Consider the following 19884-nt stretch of genomic DNA (forward strand, 5'->3'; position numbering starts at 1 on the left):
TCTCACATATACTCACTTATATACATCAATATTCACATATACTAGATTAAAACATATGTAGTTACTGATAGACACTAGTGAGACAGTCATTCACTCAGTAACACACACATATACACACTCCTCCACCCATACAGTCCTGCACATATGCTGTCTTCAAAACGCATACAAAGAGAGAGTCAGTCATTCATCAATCAATCAAAGACATTTATAGAGCACACTACTTACCCGGAGGGTCTCAAGGCGCTTGGGGGGGGGGGGGTGCTGCTACTGCTCGAACAGCCAGGTCTTGAGCTTCTTCCTGAAGGAGAGGTGGTCTTGGGTCAGGCGCAGGTCGGTCGGGAGGGAGTTCCAGGTCTTGGCAGCCAGGTAGGAGAAGGACCTTCCTCCTGTTGTCGTTCTTCGGATGCGGGGGACGGCGGCGAGGGCGTGACTGGTTGATCGGAGATGGCGTTTGGGAGCGTAGAAGTTGATGCGGTTGTTGAGGTAGCTCGGGCCTTGATCGTGTAGGGCTTTGTGTGCGTGGGTGAGGAGACGGAAGGTGATTGTCTTGTTGACGGGGAGCCAATGCAGGTCTCTCAGATGTCCGGAGATGTGGCTGTGTCGTGGGATGTCGAGGATGAGTCTGGCTGAGGTGTTCTGGATGCGCTGGAGTCTCTTCTGGAGCTTTACGGTGGTTCCGGCGTAGAGGGCGTTGCCGTAGTCCAGTCGGCTGGTGACGAGGGCCTGGGTGACCGTCTTCCTGGTCTCGGTGGGGATCCACCGGAAGATCTTCCGTAGCATGTGCAGGATGTTAAAGCACGACGAGGAGACGGCGTTGACTTGTCTGGTCATGGAGAGGGAGGAGTCCAGGATGAAGCCCAGGTTGCGTGCGTGGTCTGCCGGTTTGGGTGCGGTGCCCAGGGCGGGGGGCCACCAGGAGTCGTCCCAGGCGGAGGGCGAGGAGCCCAGGATGAGGACTTCCGTCTTGTCTGAGTTCAGTTTCAGGCGGCTGGTCGTCATCCACTCGGCTACGTCTTTCATCCCTTCGTGAAGGTTGGCTCTGGCGGCGGCGGGGTCGTTGGTCAGGGAGAGGATCAGCTGGGTGTCGTCCGCGTAGGAGATGATGTTGAGGTTGTGTTGGTGTGCGATGGCCGCGAGGGGGCTCATGTAGACGTTGAAGAGGGTGGGGCTCAGCGAGGATCCTTGAGGGACGCCGCAGATGACTTCGGTGGCCTCTGACTTGTACGGTGGTAGGCGGACTCTCTGTGTTCTTCCGTCGAGGAAGGAGATGATCCATTCCAGTGCCTTTTCCTGGATTCCGACGTTGCTGAGGCGCTGCACTAGGGTGCGGTGGCAGACAGTGTCGAATGCCGCGGAGAGGTCTAGGAGGATGAGGGCCGCTGTTTCTCCGTTGTCCATCAGGGCTCGGATGTCATCGGTGGCAGCGATGAGGGCGGTCTCGGTGCTGTCGTTGGCTCGGAAGCCAGACTGTGAGGGGTCGAGGGATCCATTCGTCTCGAGGAAGGCGGGCAGCTGTTTGTTGACGGTCTTCTCGATGACTTTGGCTGGAAACGGGAGGAGCGAGATGGGGCGGTAATTCTTGAGTTCGGTGGGGTTCGCTGTTGGTTTCTTTAGTAGAGCGCTGAGTTCGGCGTGCTTCCAGCTCTCCGGGAAGGTGGCGGTGTCGAAGGAGGTGTTGATGATGTCCCGCAGGTGGGGTGCGATGACAGCGTCGGCCTTGTTGAAGACGTGGTGAGGGCAGGGGTCATTCGGAGATCCGGAGTGGATGGAGTTCATCGTGCGGACGGTGTCTTCGGTGCTGATCGGAGTCCAGGCGCGGAGGGTGGTGGTGGGGGGCGGTGGTTTGGTCGTGGCGTGCGTCGGTTGAGTGCTGAAGCTGTTGTGTATGTCCACGATCTTGTTGTGGAAGTAGAAGGCGAGGGAGTTGCAGATGTCTTGCGATGGGGTGATGTCGTTGTTTCCGGCGTTGGGGTTGGAGAGCTCTTTCACGATGTAGAAGAGTTCCTTGCAGTTGTGTGCGTTGTTGTCCAGCCGGTCCTTGAATGCAGTTTTCTTGGTGGCGCGGATCAGTTGGTGGTGCTTCCGGGTGGCGAGCTTGAGGGTGGTCATGTTGTCCGGTGTTGGTTCCCTTCTCCGGGCTTTCTCGAGGGCTCGGCAGTTCTTCTTGGAGCTCTTGAGTTCGTCGGTGAACCATGGGGCCTTCTTGCTGCCGCGTCTGCTGGGCGGGGTCCTCAGTGGGGCGAGTTTGTCCGCGCAGTTGCTGATCCACTTCGTGAGGTTGTCGGCGGCCTGGCTGGGGTTCGCTGAGCTGGCGGGAGGGTGCTGGCTCAGGGAAGCGGCGAGCTGGTCGGCTGTGATCTTGTTCCAACTTCTTCGAGCAACCTGTTGCTGGTGGTGGTGGATCGTCGTTCTTCTGAAGGTGAAGTGGACGCAGCTGTGGTCCGTCCAGTGGAGTCCAGTGGCGTGGCTGAAGGCGATGTCTTTGCTGGATGAGAAGACGGCGTCGAGTGTGTGTCCGGCGAGGTGGGTGGGGGTGGACACCAGCTGCTTGAGTCAGAGGTTGGCGAGGTTGTCGAGCAGGGTGGTGGTGTTGCGGTCGTTGTTGTTCTCCAGGTGGAAGTTGATGTCCCCCAGGAGGATGTAGTCAGCGGAGGGAAGGGCGTGCGGGCTGACGAAGTCGGCGATGTCCTCGCTGAATTGTGTGCGTGGTCCCGGGGGTCGGTAGATCAGGGTGCCTCTGAGGGTGGTCTTCGGGTTGGTGTGGATCTGGAAGTGTAGGTGTTCGGCGGTAGTCAGGGTGTCGTCTGTGTTGGTCGTGATGTGGATGGTGTCCCTGTGGATGATGGCGATGCCTCCTCCAGTCTGGATGTCGCGATCTCTCCGGGTGATCTTGTATCCCTCTGGGATGGCGATGGCGATGTCGGGCGCTGAGGAGTCGTTCATCCAGGTTTCCGTGAGGAAGGCAACGTCAGGAGCTGTGGTGTCGAGGAGGTTCCAGAGTTCGATGGCGTGTCTGTGGACGGAGCGGGTGTTGAGCAGGATGCACTTGAGGTGGTTGCTGCTGGTGTTCGGCTTGGCGGGTGCTGGTGCGGGGCAGGTCCGGATGCAGGTGAACTTGCAGGCGTGGCAGCTGAAGGGTCCGTGGGTGCGTCTCGAGGTGGCTCGGTAGCATCCCGGGACTCGGCCGGTGTTGAGCGCGTTGAGGGTGGCGGCGGTGTACGTTCGGCGGGTGGGCTGGGGTCCTCGGGGGCCAGGGGTGCGAGTGCTGGGCGCGGTCCAGGAGCGGACGGGCGCAGACGGGCTTACCTTTGGTGCACCTTCGGCGCGCTTAGGGCGCGCCCGCTGCTCGTGCACGCTGCGCGTTGGCCACTCTGCCATATGAGGAGAGTGGGGGGGGCGGAGCGAGGGAGGGGCCGCTGGGAGGGGGAGCGGGGTGGCGAATGGGGATGGCGAGCGAGGGAAGGGGGCGGGCCGCAGGGGGCCGCGGCGAGGAGGTGGCGGGAAACGCGGCCGGGACTGGGCGAGGAGGGGGGAGCACTGGGGGCTAGGGAAAAAACGGCGGAGAAAGAAAACAAAACGGCGGCGAGGCAAGCAGGTGGCAGGGGGCACAGGAGATCCGCGGACCAAGCGGATCTGGCAGAGGGCACAGCTCAGGGCAGAGGCTGCACCAGGGGATGGGCTCACTCACGGGGAGTGTGCTCGGGGGGTGACCTGCCTGCATCTATGTGATAAGTAATACCCCCACCAAACCATACAAACACTCATACTGATACTAAAAAAACATCTAATAACCCATATACCTACACATGTAGCTACTCACCAACCCATGCAGCCACTTATAAACAAAGTGAAACACTAATACATATATTTAAATATTTAAACATTACTCACTAATATATGTATTCACTAAGATACACTTAATAAGCCAGTTAACCAATCAATTTTTTTTTTAAAAACATCCATTTAGACACTTATTTAAACATTTATTCTTCCATCAACTTTTACATATATAAAACATATTTATTTTTCAGAAAGACACACATTCACTGGATGGTGTCATCAGTGATGTCATGAGTGATGTCACTGACCATGTCATGAGAGATGTAATATGTGATGTCATCAGCAGTGCATTGCACGCGCAAGTTATAGTGAGTCCATCTAACTATAACGTGGGAATTTCAATGGTTTTATGCGAGTAAAACTTCCAGCCAACTATAACTGGTGTGAAACCTATGGTTTTTTCAGTGAATTATATATATACACACACACACACACACACACACACACACACACACACACACACACACACACACACACACACACACACACACACACACACACACACATATATATCTATCTATCTATCTATCTATCTATCAGGGCAAACAGCTTGCTTTAATCTTGGGTTCCCAGTGGGCGGCGAATGCATTTCGGCTCAAAAGGCCTTCCTCAGCGCCCAATCACTGTGGCATGTCCTCCCCCAAATGACTCCTTCCTGTGTAAAATACCTCCCAGCACCTGGATCTCCTCCCCCTGATGTAGTTGACACACCCTTTGTAGTTAGTGTGACATGAAGAACCACAAGTCCCAGAATGCACTGTAGCGGCTCAGTCCGGGTGGGTGGCGTGGGGGAGTAAGTCAAACGATAGGTTCGTGCTGGAAACAGGTAGGTGGTGGTAGGCGTGCAGTCATGGATCCGGAGACTGTCCACGGCCGTTTCCCTTGGTCCCCTCGCACTGCTACAGCCCGCAATAACACACAGTCAATCCGCTGGGCAGGGGCAGTCAGTGCGGACTAGGCTCACAAAGAGGTAAATTACCAAAGTCTCCCCAATGGTGCTGTGCGAATCCAGGCGGTCACCGGAGCTATCGATCCCTCGATACAAAGGAAGTGCTGCAAGCAGCGTGGTGCCAGGCTTGCTCCGGGACACTTTGGTGTGGCAGGCCATCCGTACTGCGTCGCAGGCAGGCGCAGAATACATCAGAGAAGTTTTCTCAAAAGAAGAACTCGGAGGCCAAGGGGAGTTCAGGGCAAACAGCTCGCTTTATTCTTGGGTTCCCAGTGGCGGCGAATGCATTTCAGCTCAAAAGGCCATCCTCAGCGCCCAATCACTGTGGCATGTCCTCCCCCAAATGACTCCTTCCTGCGTAAAATACCTCCCAGCACCTGTGTGTGTGTGTGTATATATATATATATATATATATATATATATACACGTTTCTGGGAATCACTCCCTTCATCAGGGGCTGTCATCAGCGAGACTCGTTTGTGCACCGATATTTTATGGCTTTTATTCATTCAAATCCCACAGTAGGCGTGTGCTAAGTGCGCCGTCATACTGAGTTTGACTGGGATTTGTAGTCCTTTACGCTGCACTGTTAGTATTCTCTTAAGTAAAGACAAGAGTCACTGAACATTGAGGCACATTTCAAGCCTATAGTAGGCTGCGTTGTGGTTCGATGCTCTGTAAATTTCACGAAGGAGTCCTGTGCCACACCTCCAACCAGTTTGGAAGCGCCGGCCTCAAACTGCTGCCAGACGTTTCTTGTTGCAGCAGTTGATGGTGCTCTCCCCATGACTAGGCGGCCGTGCTGTAGATTTTTCACCAAATTGCCCGTAGCATTCAGGAGGCACACGACAGGCCTCCGCCCTCCAGGCTTCACATGCAGTGCATCACCCCACTTCGCAAGTCATTAAAATGCCCGACGCGTTTCTGGGAATCACTCCCTTCATCAGGGGCTGCCATCAGCGAGACTCGTTCGTGCACCGATATTTTCTGGCTCTTTTATTCATTCAAATCCCACAGTAGGTGTGTGCTAAGTGCGCCGTCATACTGAGTTTGACTGGGATTTGTAGTCCTTTACGTTGCACTGTTAGTATTCTCTTTTAAGTAAAGACAAGAGTCACTGAACATTGAGACACATTTCAAGCCTATAGTAGGCTGCGTTGTGGTTTGATGCGCTGTAAATTTCACGAAGGAGTCCTGTGCCACACCTCCAACCAGTTTGGAAGCGCCGGCCTCAAACTGCTGCAAGACGTTTCTTGTTGCAGCAGTTGATGGTGCTCTCCCCACGACTAGGCGGCCGTGCTGTAGATTTTATACCAAATTGCCCGTAGCAACGAGCTGAGACTGCAAGTGTTTACTGCCCAGGAAGAAGAATCCGAGAGATTCGAAACGCGTCGGCAAAGCTTTTTAAAACCGGGAGCTGGAATGAGTGACACAGAGAAATCCGGATGGATGGTGAGCTGTTGTGTGCCCTCCTAAGCTTTCGGGCATTTGGTGGAATATGTAAAGCGCGGCTGCCTGAGCCGCGGGGAGGAGCACCATCCGAGTTAAGGAACACAGGAGGCTGCGATAGGGAACTGGTCCCTGGTCAAGTAAAGCGCAGCGAACCAAGTCTTAACCTTACTCGTTCTTTGCCACTGGACCTTACTGAAAGGAAAATAATGGTTTTAAAATGACACTTGCAAGTAAACCCACTTAGGGAAAATGTGTGCTCGTTTTTCAGGGACTATATCACCCAGTATGCAAAGCTCCGAAACATGTGTGAGCAAGGCCCACTAGGGGGCCACATACTTAATAAAAGAATCATTTTTTGTGAAAAACAAGCTGAGACTGCAAGTGTTTACTGCCCAGGAAGAAGAATCCGAGAGATTCGAAACGCGTCGGCAAAGCTAATTAAAACCGGGAGCTGGAATGATTGACACAGAGAAATCCGGATGGATGGTGAGCTGTTGTGCCCTCCTAAGCTTTCGGTGGAATGAATGAATGAATGTATATATATATATATATATATATATTGATTACCAATCCAGTTCCCTCTGATGAAAGGAAGGCACTGACACCGTGACTTTGACTCAAGGAAAGATTTAATCCGACATGCTGCACAGACGCGTTTCGGCGGAAGCCTCCGCCTTGCTCACTTGATATATCTATATATATATATATATATATATATATATATATATATATATATATATATATATACTGAAAAAACCATAGGTTATAGACCATATATAGTTAGGGATTAGCATTTACAAAACCTTATTTTACTCACACAAAACCATTGAAATTCGCATATATAGTTAGTTGCACTAACTATATATCGCGCACCCGCAATCCACTGCTGATGATGTCACATATTACATCATTCATGACATGGTCAGTGACATCAATGACTCTGAATTCTTTGATGAATCACGGGACTTTGAACTTCTGCAATGTGTACAATCAGTAGATTACCTGATTGAAAATGAGAACATTTCTGACAATCAATTAGTGTCAGAAGTGATGAAATATTTGACGTCATCAGCAGTGCATTGCAGGCGCGCAAGTTATAGTGAGTCCAACTAAATATGACGTAGGAATTTCAATGGTTTTATATCTGTAAAATTTCCAGCTAACTATAACTGGTGTCAAACCTATGGTTTTTCTAGTGAATTTAATAGGTTTTTTAAATGCTAATTCCAAACTATATATAGGGCATCAAACCTATGTTTTTTCAGTGAATTTCAAAGATTTTTTAATAGCAAATTTCTATTGCTATCAAATATAATATTTTTTATAATGAATCCTATATTGTATATTTATGTAATACTATTTTTTTTATGTATATTCTTAAAATGTTTTTTTTATTTTTTTGCCCTGGAGCGCTTCCGGGGCGCATACCGGTGAGCGCGACGGTGAGCGCAGTCTTGCGGCGCACCCTGGTGCACGTACCGGTGAGCGTCCCGTTAGCGCTATTGCCGGGAACGAAAACATCATCGTGACGTATCGCGTAACCGCGTCCGCGTGATACGCACGGCATAAACGCACCCAGGAGCACCCGCGCGCATACGATCGCGCTACGTAGCGTAAGCGCGTCGGGTCATGTGACCTGAAAATAACACTTTCCATTGGTTCAGGACAGTTTTGTTTTCCAAATGATGAAAGCCCCCACCTTTTTTTTTCCTCATTCTCACTTTGTACTTTGATTGAGGAAGACCTGTTAGCAGACCAATTTGTACTGAAAAATGGCTACAGTAGCAGCAGCAGCAGGAGCATCTCAACAACCACCACCACCACCACCACCACCACCACCACCACAAGGACCACCACAACGACCACCACAACACCACAGTGGTGGAGACGAAGAAGAGGAGGAGGAGGAGAGGCAGTTCCTGCCTGAACATACTACCCCCTATAAGCCAAAGGAGCTCATTGTCTGGGAGTTTTTTTAAATCCCAAGGGACCTCAAGAAAGTAAATGCGCCAAAGGTTACTTGTCTGATCTGTGGCACTGTACTTTCCAGAGGGAACCCTGCCAAAAAATACTCTTTTGGCAACAACACCATGATTCGCCACATGCAACGCCGGCATCCAAACCACTATGCTGCGGCAGAGGTCAGAGAACTGACCAGAAACGCTCCCCAATCTTCTCCCAGCACCTCCCAAAGTAAACAACCCACTACATCGGGTCAAGAGACAAGGGAGATGGTCCCAAACATCCAAACCAAGTTTGGAGAATTCAAAATAGTTTGTATATTTTGTGGAAAAACAATTTGCTATGGAGAGCAAAGTATTAAACTCATCAACCGTGCTGGAGACAACCACAACTGTCGAAAGGGTTTTTTCCTGTTTTTTTTGCTCCAGTTGAGCCGCTTACAATTCCCTGTTTTTTTATTTGTCCCCATAAAAGCCAAAAAAAGTAAAAAATGTCAAAAAAAACAATAAAAAAAATAAAACAAAAAGAATAAAAAAAACAGTTCTTTTTAGAACTACCTCCAATTTATAAAAAAAAAATGCTACATTTTTTTAAAAATCTGTCATTCTTTTTTCCCCATGGTACGCTCCCCGGTGCGCGTACTGGGCGCTCCCCCGCGCAAATCGAAAAAATAAATACATTTTTTTTTTGCCCCGCGGGGCCCTTTTTATGACCCCCACATCAAACCTAGGAGGTCTACCCTGCCCCCTTTTGGTCATTTCCCCCTTTGTTTTTGCCACCTCTTGTGTCTCGATCCTACCTAGACACAAGATGGCGGCCGCACCGGACTGTTTGGAATGCTGACAGACATCCGAGAGCCAATCAGCTTTCCGCTCGCGAACTCTCGTAGCGTGCTGGAGCGCGCCCCGGTGCGCGTATGGGGGCGCGCTTATAGATATATATTTTTTGGAACCTAAATTACTCAAAATCCACTGGAGCACATATCTTGAGACATAGCAAAGGCACATCGGGCTACCAGTCCCTACAATTTTGCCAAGTTTGGTGGACATCCATTCAGCCGTTCGGGCTAAAAGTGAGTCCAACCGCCCTATGGAAATTAACATGGGGAAAACACATTTTGGGACCCCCCTTTTATCTCGGCCCCCGCTTGATGAATCCCCCCCCAAACTTTCAGGGAAGGAGCGGAGCGCAGCGAGGCAAATTTAAGGAAAATTACAGGCAGATCCCTCAATCGAAGTTAAAGTTATTCCCAATAGAATGTTGCGGATTTCCTATAGAAAGCAATCCTAACTATAACTACCTACTGGCGACCGCCAGTAGGATATATATATATATATATATATATATATATATATATATATATATATATATATATATACCATATACCTAATGTTAACTCCAATAGTAGGACCTACAACTAAGGAATATGACTGGTCCTTGCCGACAATCCGTTCAGAACATTAAGATCCACAATGGTGGAAGCGTTTGTATTTTTTTGAAAAATGTATTCATACATGCTACCGTATACTGCTGGCATCTGTGACATTGCCGATCGCGTTCACCTCTAGGACACGTGACCGCCTGTCGCGTTGTCTCCGAAGAGTGGGTTGCAGGTACGAGGGACGATAGCAACCACTTGGTCCGGTTTGAGTCTCAAGTGAGGTGTATACTGATTACCCCGGCAGCCCTGAGGAAGTTGCATAAATTGATGGCAACGAAACAGATCTGCTTTCTGCTTTTGAAAATGGTTCAATATAAACCAATTTTTTAATTGAGGACGCTCACAGCATTGAATACAAATTATGTCTAGCTAGTGAGTTGCACCTCATTTTAAACTTTGAGAATTGCATTTCTTTTCTCACGGGGACCCGAGGGCACTTTAGTGACAGAAGCACTGGCAGTGTATTTACACCTGCTTTTTCACTGTTTTTCTCATCTCTGAGAAGTCTGATGAAACACACACACCTTTCCTTTTGTGTTAGAACGCAACCAATGATAAGTGGGTGAGCTAGTGAGTACAAACTAGCAAGCCCCTCTTGGTGTTACTACAGTGAGGTGCTTTCTTACCTATCTCACATTTTTCACTAATCTTGTATGGGAAGATTTTTCTTTCATGTGGTGTATTGACGTTTTGTTTTGAAATTGAGCAAGTGGGGACATAGGCTAGTGGCAGTGGGTCTTCCCTTGGAGGAAGTTTTTTTATTTTTTATATAAACTCCGCAGGTGTGTTTAAGATAAGTTGCTTTGTTCAGAATTAGTCAGGTCTGCTTGTGTTAGTAGAATTAGTGGGGCGACCTGACTGTTTACCCTCGTGCTTCTTCTTTTTTTATAATAGTTTATTTAGACAATTAAGACAGTTAAAATTCCTGGTACAAAGCGAAGATAGTGCAAACAGATAAATCAAACCTAAAAATCTGTACAGCTACCCATCTCGTTATATAGTTTAGTCAAGTGATGTATGAGATAGTACCAGAGTGACGTATGCTAATTTACTGGATTAAGATAAAAACTTGTGCGAATGAGCAATTGAACAAACTCTGCATGTGAAGCTCTGCACTGAAAGCTTGAATTTCATTGTGAGTTCAGTCCATATTGTACAACATTAAATTGAGTGGGTTCGAATCGAACTGAGTTTGAGGTGCTGTAAGCTAGTATAGTGTTTCATCCGCTTCAATGATTTTAGCTGGATTGGACTGCACCTATGCACGTATAAAAATATGGTGTTATGTACTTGAAAATTACAAGTGGTGTGAATATAGAACTCTACTGTGATGGTAACGCATTGATATATATATATGTGTTTCTTTTACCTGCTCGCCATTAAAACAGTTTTTTTTTCTTTAAATTTAAGGACTCTGATAAAACCTATGGAAATAAGACAGTCTTCTTTTCTGATGATTGTGACATGGATATGACCACGAATAATACCATACTGATATCTGGGAATCTTTTTGAGAATCCAGACACTGATGAGAAGACATGCAAAGTAGATTTCACTTCTTTCTTGGTTAGTTTAAGTTCAAGCAAGGCTTCCCAAAGCAATCAAGATTTTACTTCAGTTGCACAATCTCAGGATACAGAAACACCATTTTTTAATGTTCAGCCGAAAAACAGTAGCAGCTTGGAAAACAAAATAAGTGTTGATAAATTCCTGGCAAGTCTAAAATCAGCCCCTGGCTCAACTTGTGATTTGACTGGTGAAGACAAGGAAAATATTTTGGGTTCGGATGTTGATTTTCAAGCAAATAAACGTACTGCTTCGTTTAATACTTCAAACCGGCAAAGATTCTCGCAGACATTTCGGGGTGCAGACCAATCTCAAATGTATAAAGATGAAGCAGCAGATTTAACCAAATCCCGCTCTCGTAAATTGGAGGCTCTGTTTCCTAAAGATGCTGTTCAAAAGCCTTTGCATGTTGAAAAAAATGTAGTTTTCTTTGATGATGTAAAAATGCCCCACAGCAGAAATAAACAAGGACATGAAACTGTTCATTCAAATCTGAAACTGAAAAGTAATATTTCACAGAGTCCTCCAATGATAAATTGTGGATTAGAAAACCAGTTTAATTATCCTCAAAATATTCGCAAGAGTTCCGCACAAGATGGAGATTTTGCTTTTGAAAATAAAACTCTGGTGTGTGAAGATGAGATGGATCTCACCAGCTGTCATACTGTTCAGATCAACCCGAATAATGCACAAACTCCCTCAAATAAAGAGTTGCCCCCGTTTCCAACACATCCTTCAACATCTGGCAATTTTTTTCCAGGAGAGCAAACTATGATCTCTGTTGAAACTGAGCAGGATATGGACATGACAAAAAATGTTACAATTGGGATTACCTATGTGCAACCTGCAGATAGGCCACCCTCCTACAATGAAAACACTGCGAGGTCAAGAAAACATGTATTTCCTTCTGAAAATGCTGATCGCCTTTTAGCAGATAAGGATGTTACAAAAAGTCACATTGCTACTTTTGAAATGCCAGGCCTTGGACAGCGCTCTGGTTCTGTTCAATTATCAAGTGTCAGAAAAGATGCTACACAACTTAATTTTGCAAGAAATGTTGCTGAGATTGCACCAAGTCCTAAAGAGCTACAGAAAAAAACAGTAGGTCACCAATGTGAAGACATGTATCTCACTGAAAATGTCAGTTCTGTGGTTGAATTGAAGGATTTAGAAATACATCGCTTTTCTAAAAGGTGTGAAACTTTAACTAAATTTAACAGGTTATCCACATTTGGCAAACCTGTTGTCGTTGAGCCGGACTACATGGATGCAAGTAAAAGACTCACTGTTCCCATAGACAGTCAGTATTCTAAAACAGCTGAAAGGTCACAGGAAATGGACTTAAAAAATAGTCCAGAAAATGTAAACACAGATGGTGGATTGATACATTCTCCCCACTCTCCTCAACAGGAAAGCACCAATGTTACACGTGCTTTTCAAAATGAAGATGGTGCATTAGATTTTACACAGTGCCACACTGAGAACATTCTAGCTGTTGTGTCTCCTGTGAATTCTACTGAATCGAAGTCTTATGTATTGCACAGTACAGGTTTGGTCAGTGGCAATGAAATGGCCACAAATGTGGCTCGTTTTCCAAATGCCAGCATCCCAACAGATGCCCATCAAGTGATGGCCTCTGCCCAGAAAGAAACATTAGAATACTCTGGAAATAAAGTTATTGATAATTTACAGAACCCCAGTTCCGGTCTGCCATATGGTACTAACTCAGCACTTCAATCAGTTTTCTCAGATTTTGGCTCAGGGGAAGAAACTGTTCGAATTAAGGAAGACATAGATGTAACACAAATCCATACTGTTCAGTTAGAATGTGCTGATGTTCAAAAACTGACTAATTGGGGCCCCAAAATCGTACAAACGCCTGAAAAAACCTTTTCCACACATTCTAACATACGTTTCTCTGGAGATAAAACCATTGTACTAGCTGACTTCAATGAATACATGGAGATGGCAAAGAATCGGACTGCTGTGAACAGTAGTAATTTAAGAACCGCCGGCAATGATACACTAATTGCAGAGAAATTAGCCACTGGTTGCTCTCTAGATGATGACATGGAAATCACCAAAATTCATACGACAACTTTGGAAGGAAACCTTGTAGGGCCATTTCAGATAAATATAGTTCAAGAAACACCATTTGAAATCAGACTGGCTTCAATGGGTAGTATTTCTCAGACAAAAAATGATCATTGCACTAGCCGTGGTAGTCATCCAACTATAGAAATGCCATCTGACAAAACACTGGGTTTCTTAAATGAAAACCGGGACCATGCAGAAGTTCTTAATACCAACATTAATGCCAACAAGCAAAATGATCGTCCCTCTAAGGAAATTGTAACACTTCCCCAAAAATATTGGCCTCTTGATTTTAGACCAAGTTCTCCTACTTGTAATTTAACTGAAGACATGAACATAACTGAAAGTCATACTTATTGTTTTGATCATCCTAACAATGAATCGGCTGTAAATAACAAAATAGAATGTAATGTAGGAAAGCACGAGGATAAAAGTATTGTAGAGAGTATACGACCTGTTGTTATGTCATGGCATCCTTTTGCAGAGGAAATGGGGCTGGAAAAGTCCACTGTTCTACAAACAACTAGTCAAAGGGAAATGCTTAGGCGGTCTGTGTCATTTGTCAAGAATACGGTCTTTTCTGAACAGGAAAACATAGATTTAAATCTGTCCAATCCTAATGTGGTCAGTGTTGAAAAGGATTTGGCTAACATACCAAAAAGTGAAACAGCTGCGGAACCACCGATTGCACACCATTTCAACACAGAGCAAAGATGCAATGTACCCTGTATTTTTAAAGAACAAGATGATTTATTGAATATAACTCTGTCTGACACTGCAGCAACCGCTAACAGCTGTAATCCCAAAGATGACCGCTTATGTTTAAAAGAGCCTTCAGAGAATGCAGTAAGTCAAATAAGTGTACATAAATTAAATTCAGCCATGTCAACCTCTGCTAAAAATACTCCTATAGGAGGGCTATCTGAAAAAATGATCTGCCTGTCTGGTGATGGTGATCCCGTTTTATGTCCATTCATTGATGACATGGAAATGACCAGGACTCACACTGCTACAATCAATGATGAAAACATTGGAGCCACTGACATCCATTGTGCGAATGGAACATTAAGACTGGAAAAATCTGCCTTGTCTCCAGATGAAGATGGGATTGGCATGACAAAAAACCATACAGTAGTTGCTGATCAGCAGAATATTGTGAAATCTAAAAGTGCTAGCCAAATGTTCCAGTTAGTTCCTAAATATGAGAAATGTGTGGAAGTTCCAGAAAGTTGTGTTACTGGTCGAACGGAGCATGGTTCAAACGAAAACTATAGCTTTGATGTAAAAAGCACCAAATATGAAAAGTCTCACCGAGACTCACTGCTTTACCAGTTTCCAGCTGGCAAAACTGTTTTCTTACAGGAAGACATGAATGTACCTAAATCGGTGAGTCCTGACTCTATTAAAGGAACAGGAAGCCATGACCCAAGGTCAGACAATATTATGTTGTCATCAATGCTCAAGTCACAAATTCTTCACAACTGCCCAACACCTCCTGGATTAAAGGAACAAGAGGTAGATGTGGCAAAAAGCCATCCTGTTTTTGTTGAAGTTCAGAACAGTGGAATGTCTGGTAACCTAGCATATATGGGATTACAAGTAAAAAATAGAAGGGTTCCTGCAGAAGTGCTTGATACAGTTAATCAAGATTGCACCAGTGCAGCCTCTGGGGTATATCTGAATACTAAATCTACCCAAAACTATGAAACTGATAACCCTGGATTTAGTAGACCTTTACATAGTTTGATTGAAGCTAAACCTGTTCCAATGAAAATTGGTTATACGGGTTCGACTGAGATGCTTGAAATTGAGATGGATGTTACCAGAGGCCATATTGTTGCAATAGAAAGTGACAACATACAGAAAAATGAAAATGTAAACCAGAGTTCTGCCACTGAAGGTTTAACAACTGGGGTCGAGGACATGGACATGGAATTTGCCAAATGTCAAACTGTTACCACTGGAAATGTCACTACGCAAATGCAGATAAATCAGAGCTCTGGAACTGATGGCTTGCATACACGCTCTGAGGAGACACACATGGATATTAGTAAATGTCAATCTGTTGTGATAGAAAAAGCCATAATACAGAAAGCCGTAACCCCAAATTCTGGAACTGTAGAGGCTGAGGAGATGGATATCTCCTACAGCCAGTTAGGTGTTAATTCTGTTAAAATCATAAAGACTTCATCTGGTCTGTCCTCTGAGATCTCAGGAACAAGAAACCTTCAAATACCTTTGCCAACTGAGAGATCAATAGTCTTTTCAGGTGATGACACTATGGATGTTACAGGTTATCACACTTTAAGTATTGATCAGAAGTGCAAAAGCATCCCAGGGTGCAAGGGAGTGAATGAGAGTAAATTGAATATATCCACACATCACCTTGATCTTATAGAAAAGAAAGCTCTTGAGCCAAGCTATGAATCTCATCGTGCCATTCTGCTAACAAATGATAACACATGTTTCCTAAGTGAAGATATGACATTGACAAAAGGTTTCACTGATGTTGCAGATGGCAGTCTGATGAGAAAGCACTATGGACACCCATACGAAAATACTAAAACACTGTCAAAGTTGAGAACTTCACTGCCTCTGAATAACACTTCCACCAGCTCAACTTTGAAGTGGGATATGGAAATGGAAATTGACAAAAATCATACAATTTTTATTAATGTAGATCCTCATGCTCAAATACCTGAAGAACACATTAGGTCAAAAACTGAAGAAAATATAAGCAAAGCTTATTCTGAGACTGCAAACTTTGACAAGCCTCTTGACCCCACTGTAGGACAACGTCAAGCAGTTGATAATTCTACCACAAACCTTGAAAAGTTGATGAATTTAAAGTCATCTTCAGATGGTCTAACCATTGGTTTTGGTGACCTCAGTGACATGGAAATGACAAACTTTACCAAACTAAGCACAGTAGAAGATGGTGACTGGGAATCAAGTATAGCTTTGAAAAGTAATATCATTCCAAATGCAGCAAAGGCATATGTGTTTCCTCAAGAAAACAGTTGCAATTTCACACAGCATTTTAAGGAAGCAGATTGTCATGTTGATAGAACACTTTGCCACACCGGCAAAATTGAAAGTTTAGCCCCCATTGCACACAACAAAGTGTCCAAACTTGGTAATCTAGGAGAAGCAATAATTTTGGGAGAAAAAAATATTGCAGTGGTTGAATCTCGTACACAAAGTGAGCAGCCTTTATTTTCTTCCAATCAAAACATTCAGAAGAATGCTGCCCCATCTCTTGCTTCGAACAACTCTGTGACAAGGTTCCTGGTTAATGTAGAATCTACTGATCAGGATATCGCTTCAGCAAAGGGGTCTGGGAGCAAATCTGTTGTAATTTGTGGTGATGATGATTTGATGGGTACACAGAAAGATGGTATATTTGTTTGCGAAAATTCCTTTTCTTCAGAGTTGAAGAAACAAGAAGAAATGCAATTGGACAATGAAAATATTGAAACCGCATCATTACTGGGACAAGTTATGCCAAATTCTGAGTCAGCAGTACACCTCAATCACCCTCCTAATGTGAATGCCCCTTCTTTTGCTGTCTATAGCGCTCCTCCTGAATTCATAAACTTAAACAATATTGCCATTATACCTCATGCAGTTCAAAATGACGAATTTGCTAGAATTTCAATGGCCAAGACTACGATTGTGGTAGAGGGCACGAACGCTAATATAGCACATGATACAAAATGTGACAATTTAGATGGTGTTGTTCATACAGAATTAATTTCAGAGGTCACTGATGAGGAGCCAGTTAAAACTGCAGAGGTTCAAAATGTTACTGATTCACTGCAGCAAACACCTCAGTCTCTACGTCTTGCTACCCTTTCTGCAGAAAACAGTCCCTTATTTACCGTGGTTGAGAAGGTGCCGAAAGAAAAGAAATCGAGGCGGGTCAGCCTTGCAGATATTCAGTCGAAGCTTGAAAAACTGAGAAGAGGAGCTGAAGTTCAAAATGCTTGCCATACTGCTCCTGTATCTCACCTCATTAAACAGCTGCCCATGTCCTCGCCAGTTCAGGAGGACCCCATAAGATCATTACATTCAGAAGAGCTCGAACATAAACATTTTGAAGCTAGAGGCTCGACAGCCGCCATAAATAAAACGGAGCATTCATGGAAGAATGTTGAATATAAACTAAAAAGGTTGCCTCTCGGAATTTTTTTACCCAAACTGCCCAACAAAAGACAACCCATTGCTTCTGTTTCTGATGAGACCATTAAAAAATATCTGCCTTTGGTTTCTGACTCCGTAATGAAAACAGTCAATCCCACTTCAAAAGATGGTCCAACCTGTGCATCGCCTTTAATAGTTGAAGAAGTGCTTCCGCCTTGCCTTGAAGAGGGAGAGCCTAATCTCTTAATGAATTATGAGGTCCCAGAAGGAGCCTGGGAAGAGCTGTGTGAAATGGAAGCCCTTCATGGTCTTGCTGAGTCTTTTTCAGGACAAGTAAAACACTGCAGTGGTCAGAAAAGAACATTGGAGTCTGCTGAACAAGAGGAATTTCAGAAAGAAAAGAAAAGCAAAAATGAATTTGAATGGATTGGTGATTCAACTGAAAAACAGGTGAGTGTTGGCATGAAATATATATCAGTGCAACTTCGCTTAACCCGTTGACATGCAAAACTGTATTGTGTTGAGAGTTTGTGGACCTTTTGCAGAAGAATCAGTACACAGTAGTAATGGTTAGACTCCTTCGGTTTGTGCTTGCTTCTGCCCCTGCCAATGACACTAGGCCTGGTCTCAAACCTAATGCGTATAGTCCCATGCCAGGGAAAAAATGAAATTGTCTGCAGATGGTTTTCTTAGTAGCTCTAACAGTATTAAGTGCCTTTCTTTGACAGCTTGAGGTCAACGAACCATTGTGGCTTCTCTGAGGTTTGTATAATGAAAGATAATAAAATAATTGGTACGATCTATTTGCAATCCATGTATGCCTATCAAAACTGAAGTTCAAAACCGATTTCATTTGATCATTAATTTATAGCTCTAGCAACTTTTGCTTGACACATTTTTCTGTGTATTGGTTTTAGCGCATAGGTCTTTTGGGTCATGAGATCTTGACTTGGTGCAGTAGTAGGAAGATCGTTAAAAGGGGTGCATGGAGTTATTTGGTGGGAATCGGCCCTTCCTCAAGAATTGATGATTTGCATTTTTATTATTTTGTTCTCTGTGAAAAATTATATTAACATATTTAACTCTAAAATATTAGTGCCCAAAGACCACTACCAAAGCAATTGTTCCTTTTCACATTATACAAAAACTTACATTTAAGCAAAATTAACAATACTTGTGTACCATAGCAGCAAACTGTTTGCCACACCCCGGCTCATTTCTTAATAGTATTGGCTATGCTGACGGATGGGGCACGATATAGCAGTTTCACCATCTCCGCCCCCCCCCCCCCATTCCAGGGATTTGCAGGGGACGTCTGGTGCAGGAGAGCACTTGTCTATCATTCAGGCCGGTGTAGTCCAGGATATTGGACCACAATTATTTCGCCACGCGCATCGTGACCTGCCCATCCAACTCAGCTATATGCGACTTCATACCTGAGAAGCATTGAGCAAGAGATAGTTTGCCTTTAGAAAGCCCTGGCCTGCTTGGCTGTTGGGCGAAACACGTGTCGGCTGTTCTTCACTTCTCACAAAATATTTCTCGAATAAAGAAGAAATGACCACTCCATCAGAATATTCTATTCCTTGTACTCCACACACTCTATTCTGGGATTAACCTATGAACCCACATAACATTGAAGGCACAAACCCATCGCACATGTGAAATATTTCTAAATACCAGGTGGTCTCTGGGTGAAACCACCGGATTGGTAAGTGCCACAGCCAAAACTCTGGAACATGACAAAGTGGATGTGAACCCTGGTAGCACCCATCAACGGAAAACACCAGGTGTAGTCATTTACCAGTGTAGCAGAGGTCTCTGCTCTGATATTTGTAGAGCTGCTAAAGTGATGGTTCGAAGTCCTGTGGAATCGTGAATATACTATGTACGCTGTAGATAAATACTGTTGTTGTATATGCTTTATTTTGACAACTGGTGTCTTAAAAGCTGTAAAAACATTTATAAAGAAAAAAGAAAATACTAAATACCATAGTATAACATAATCAAAGTGATAAATGCAAGCAGTCCATAAAAGTACACAGTTGCTCCCTTAATAGGAGATACAGTTGTCAAAAGCTACATGATAAAGATTATTCAATTAGTTATTCAATTCTTTGGTAAAAGCATTAAAAAAGTTTGTACTAAAAATAGTAAAAACAAAAACGATACTTCATGGTATGGGCCTCATGATACACAGCATGGAGCACCCAATGCACGCCTGGTAGAAGCGGGTTAAGCCCTCTTTGGGTGACACCATGGGGAGTCGGATTTAAAGTGCGAGTGCATAAGGAATAGTTTCAATGGAAGGCTAAACAGCCATCGGGCCTTACTACAGTTTCATCACATCTTTAGGCATTGGAGTGTGGGGCTATTCTTGACAAAGGTTTTTCGCTTGATTTGCCATGCATGGCTGAGAAACTTGGCCACACCACTC

At 44.8% G+C, this 19884-nt stretch overlaps 1 protein-coding gene across 1 annotated transcript in view; it reads left to right on the top strand.

Moving 5' to 3' along the window:
• Positions 1-19884, top strand: part of KNL1 (kinetochore scaffold 1) — a 617593-nt gene that overhangs the window by 163739 nt on the left and 433970 nt on the right. Inside the window, exon 10 of the mRNA XM_086937420.1 lies at positions 11055-17897. Within this exon, the coding sequence (XP_086793546.1) occupies positions 11055-17897 (6843 nt within the window). The remainder of the gene's footprint in view (positions 1-11054; positions 17898-19884) is intronic.

This window comes from Lissotriton vulgaris, chromosome 9 (assembly GCF_964263255.1).
Source record: "Lissotriton vulgaris chromosome 9, aLisVul1.2, whole genome shotgun sequence".
NCBI classification, from domain to species: Eukaryota; Metazoa; Chordata; class Amphibia; order Caudata; family Salamandridae; genus Lissotriton; species Lissotriton vulgaris.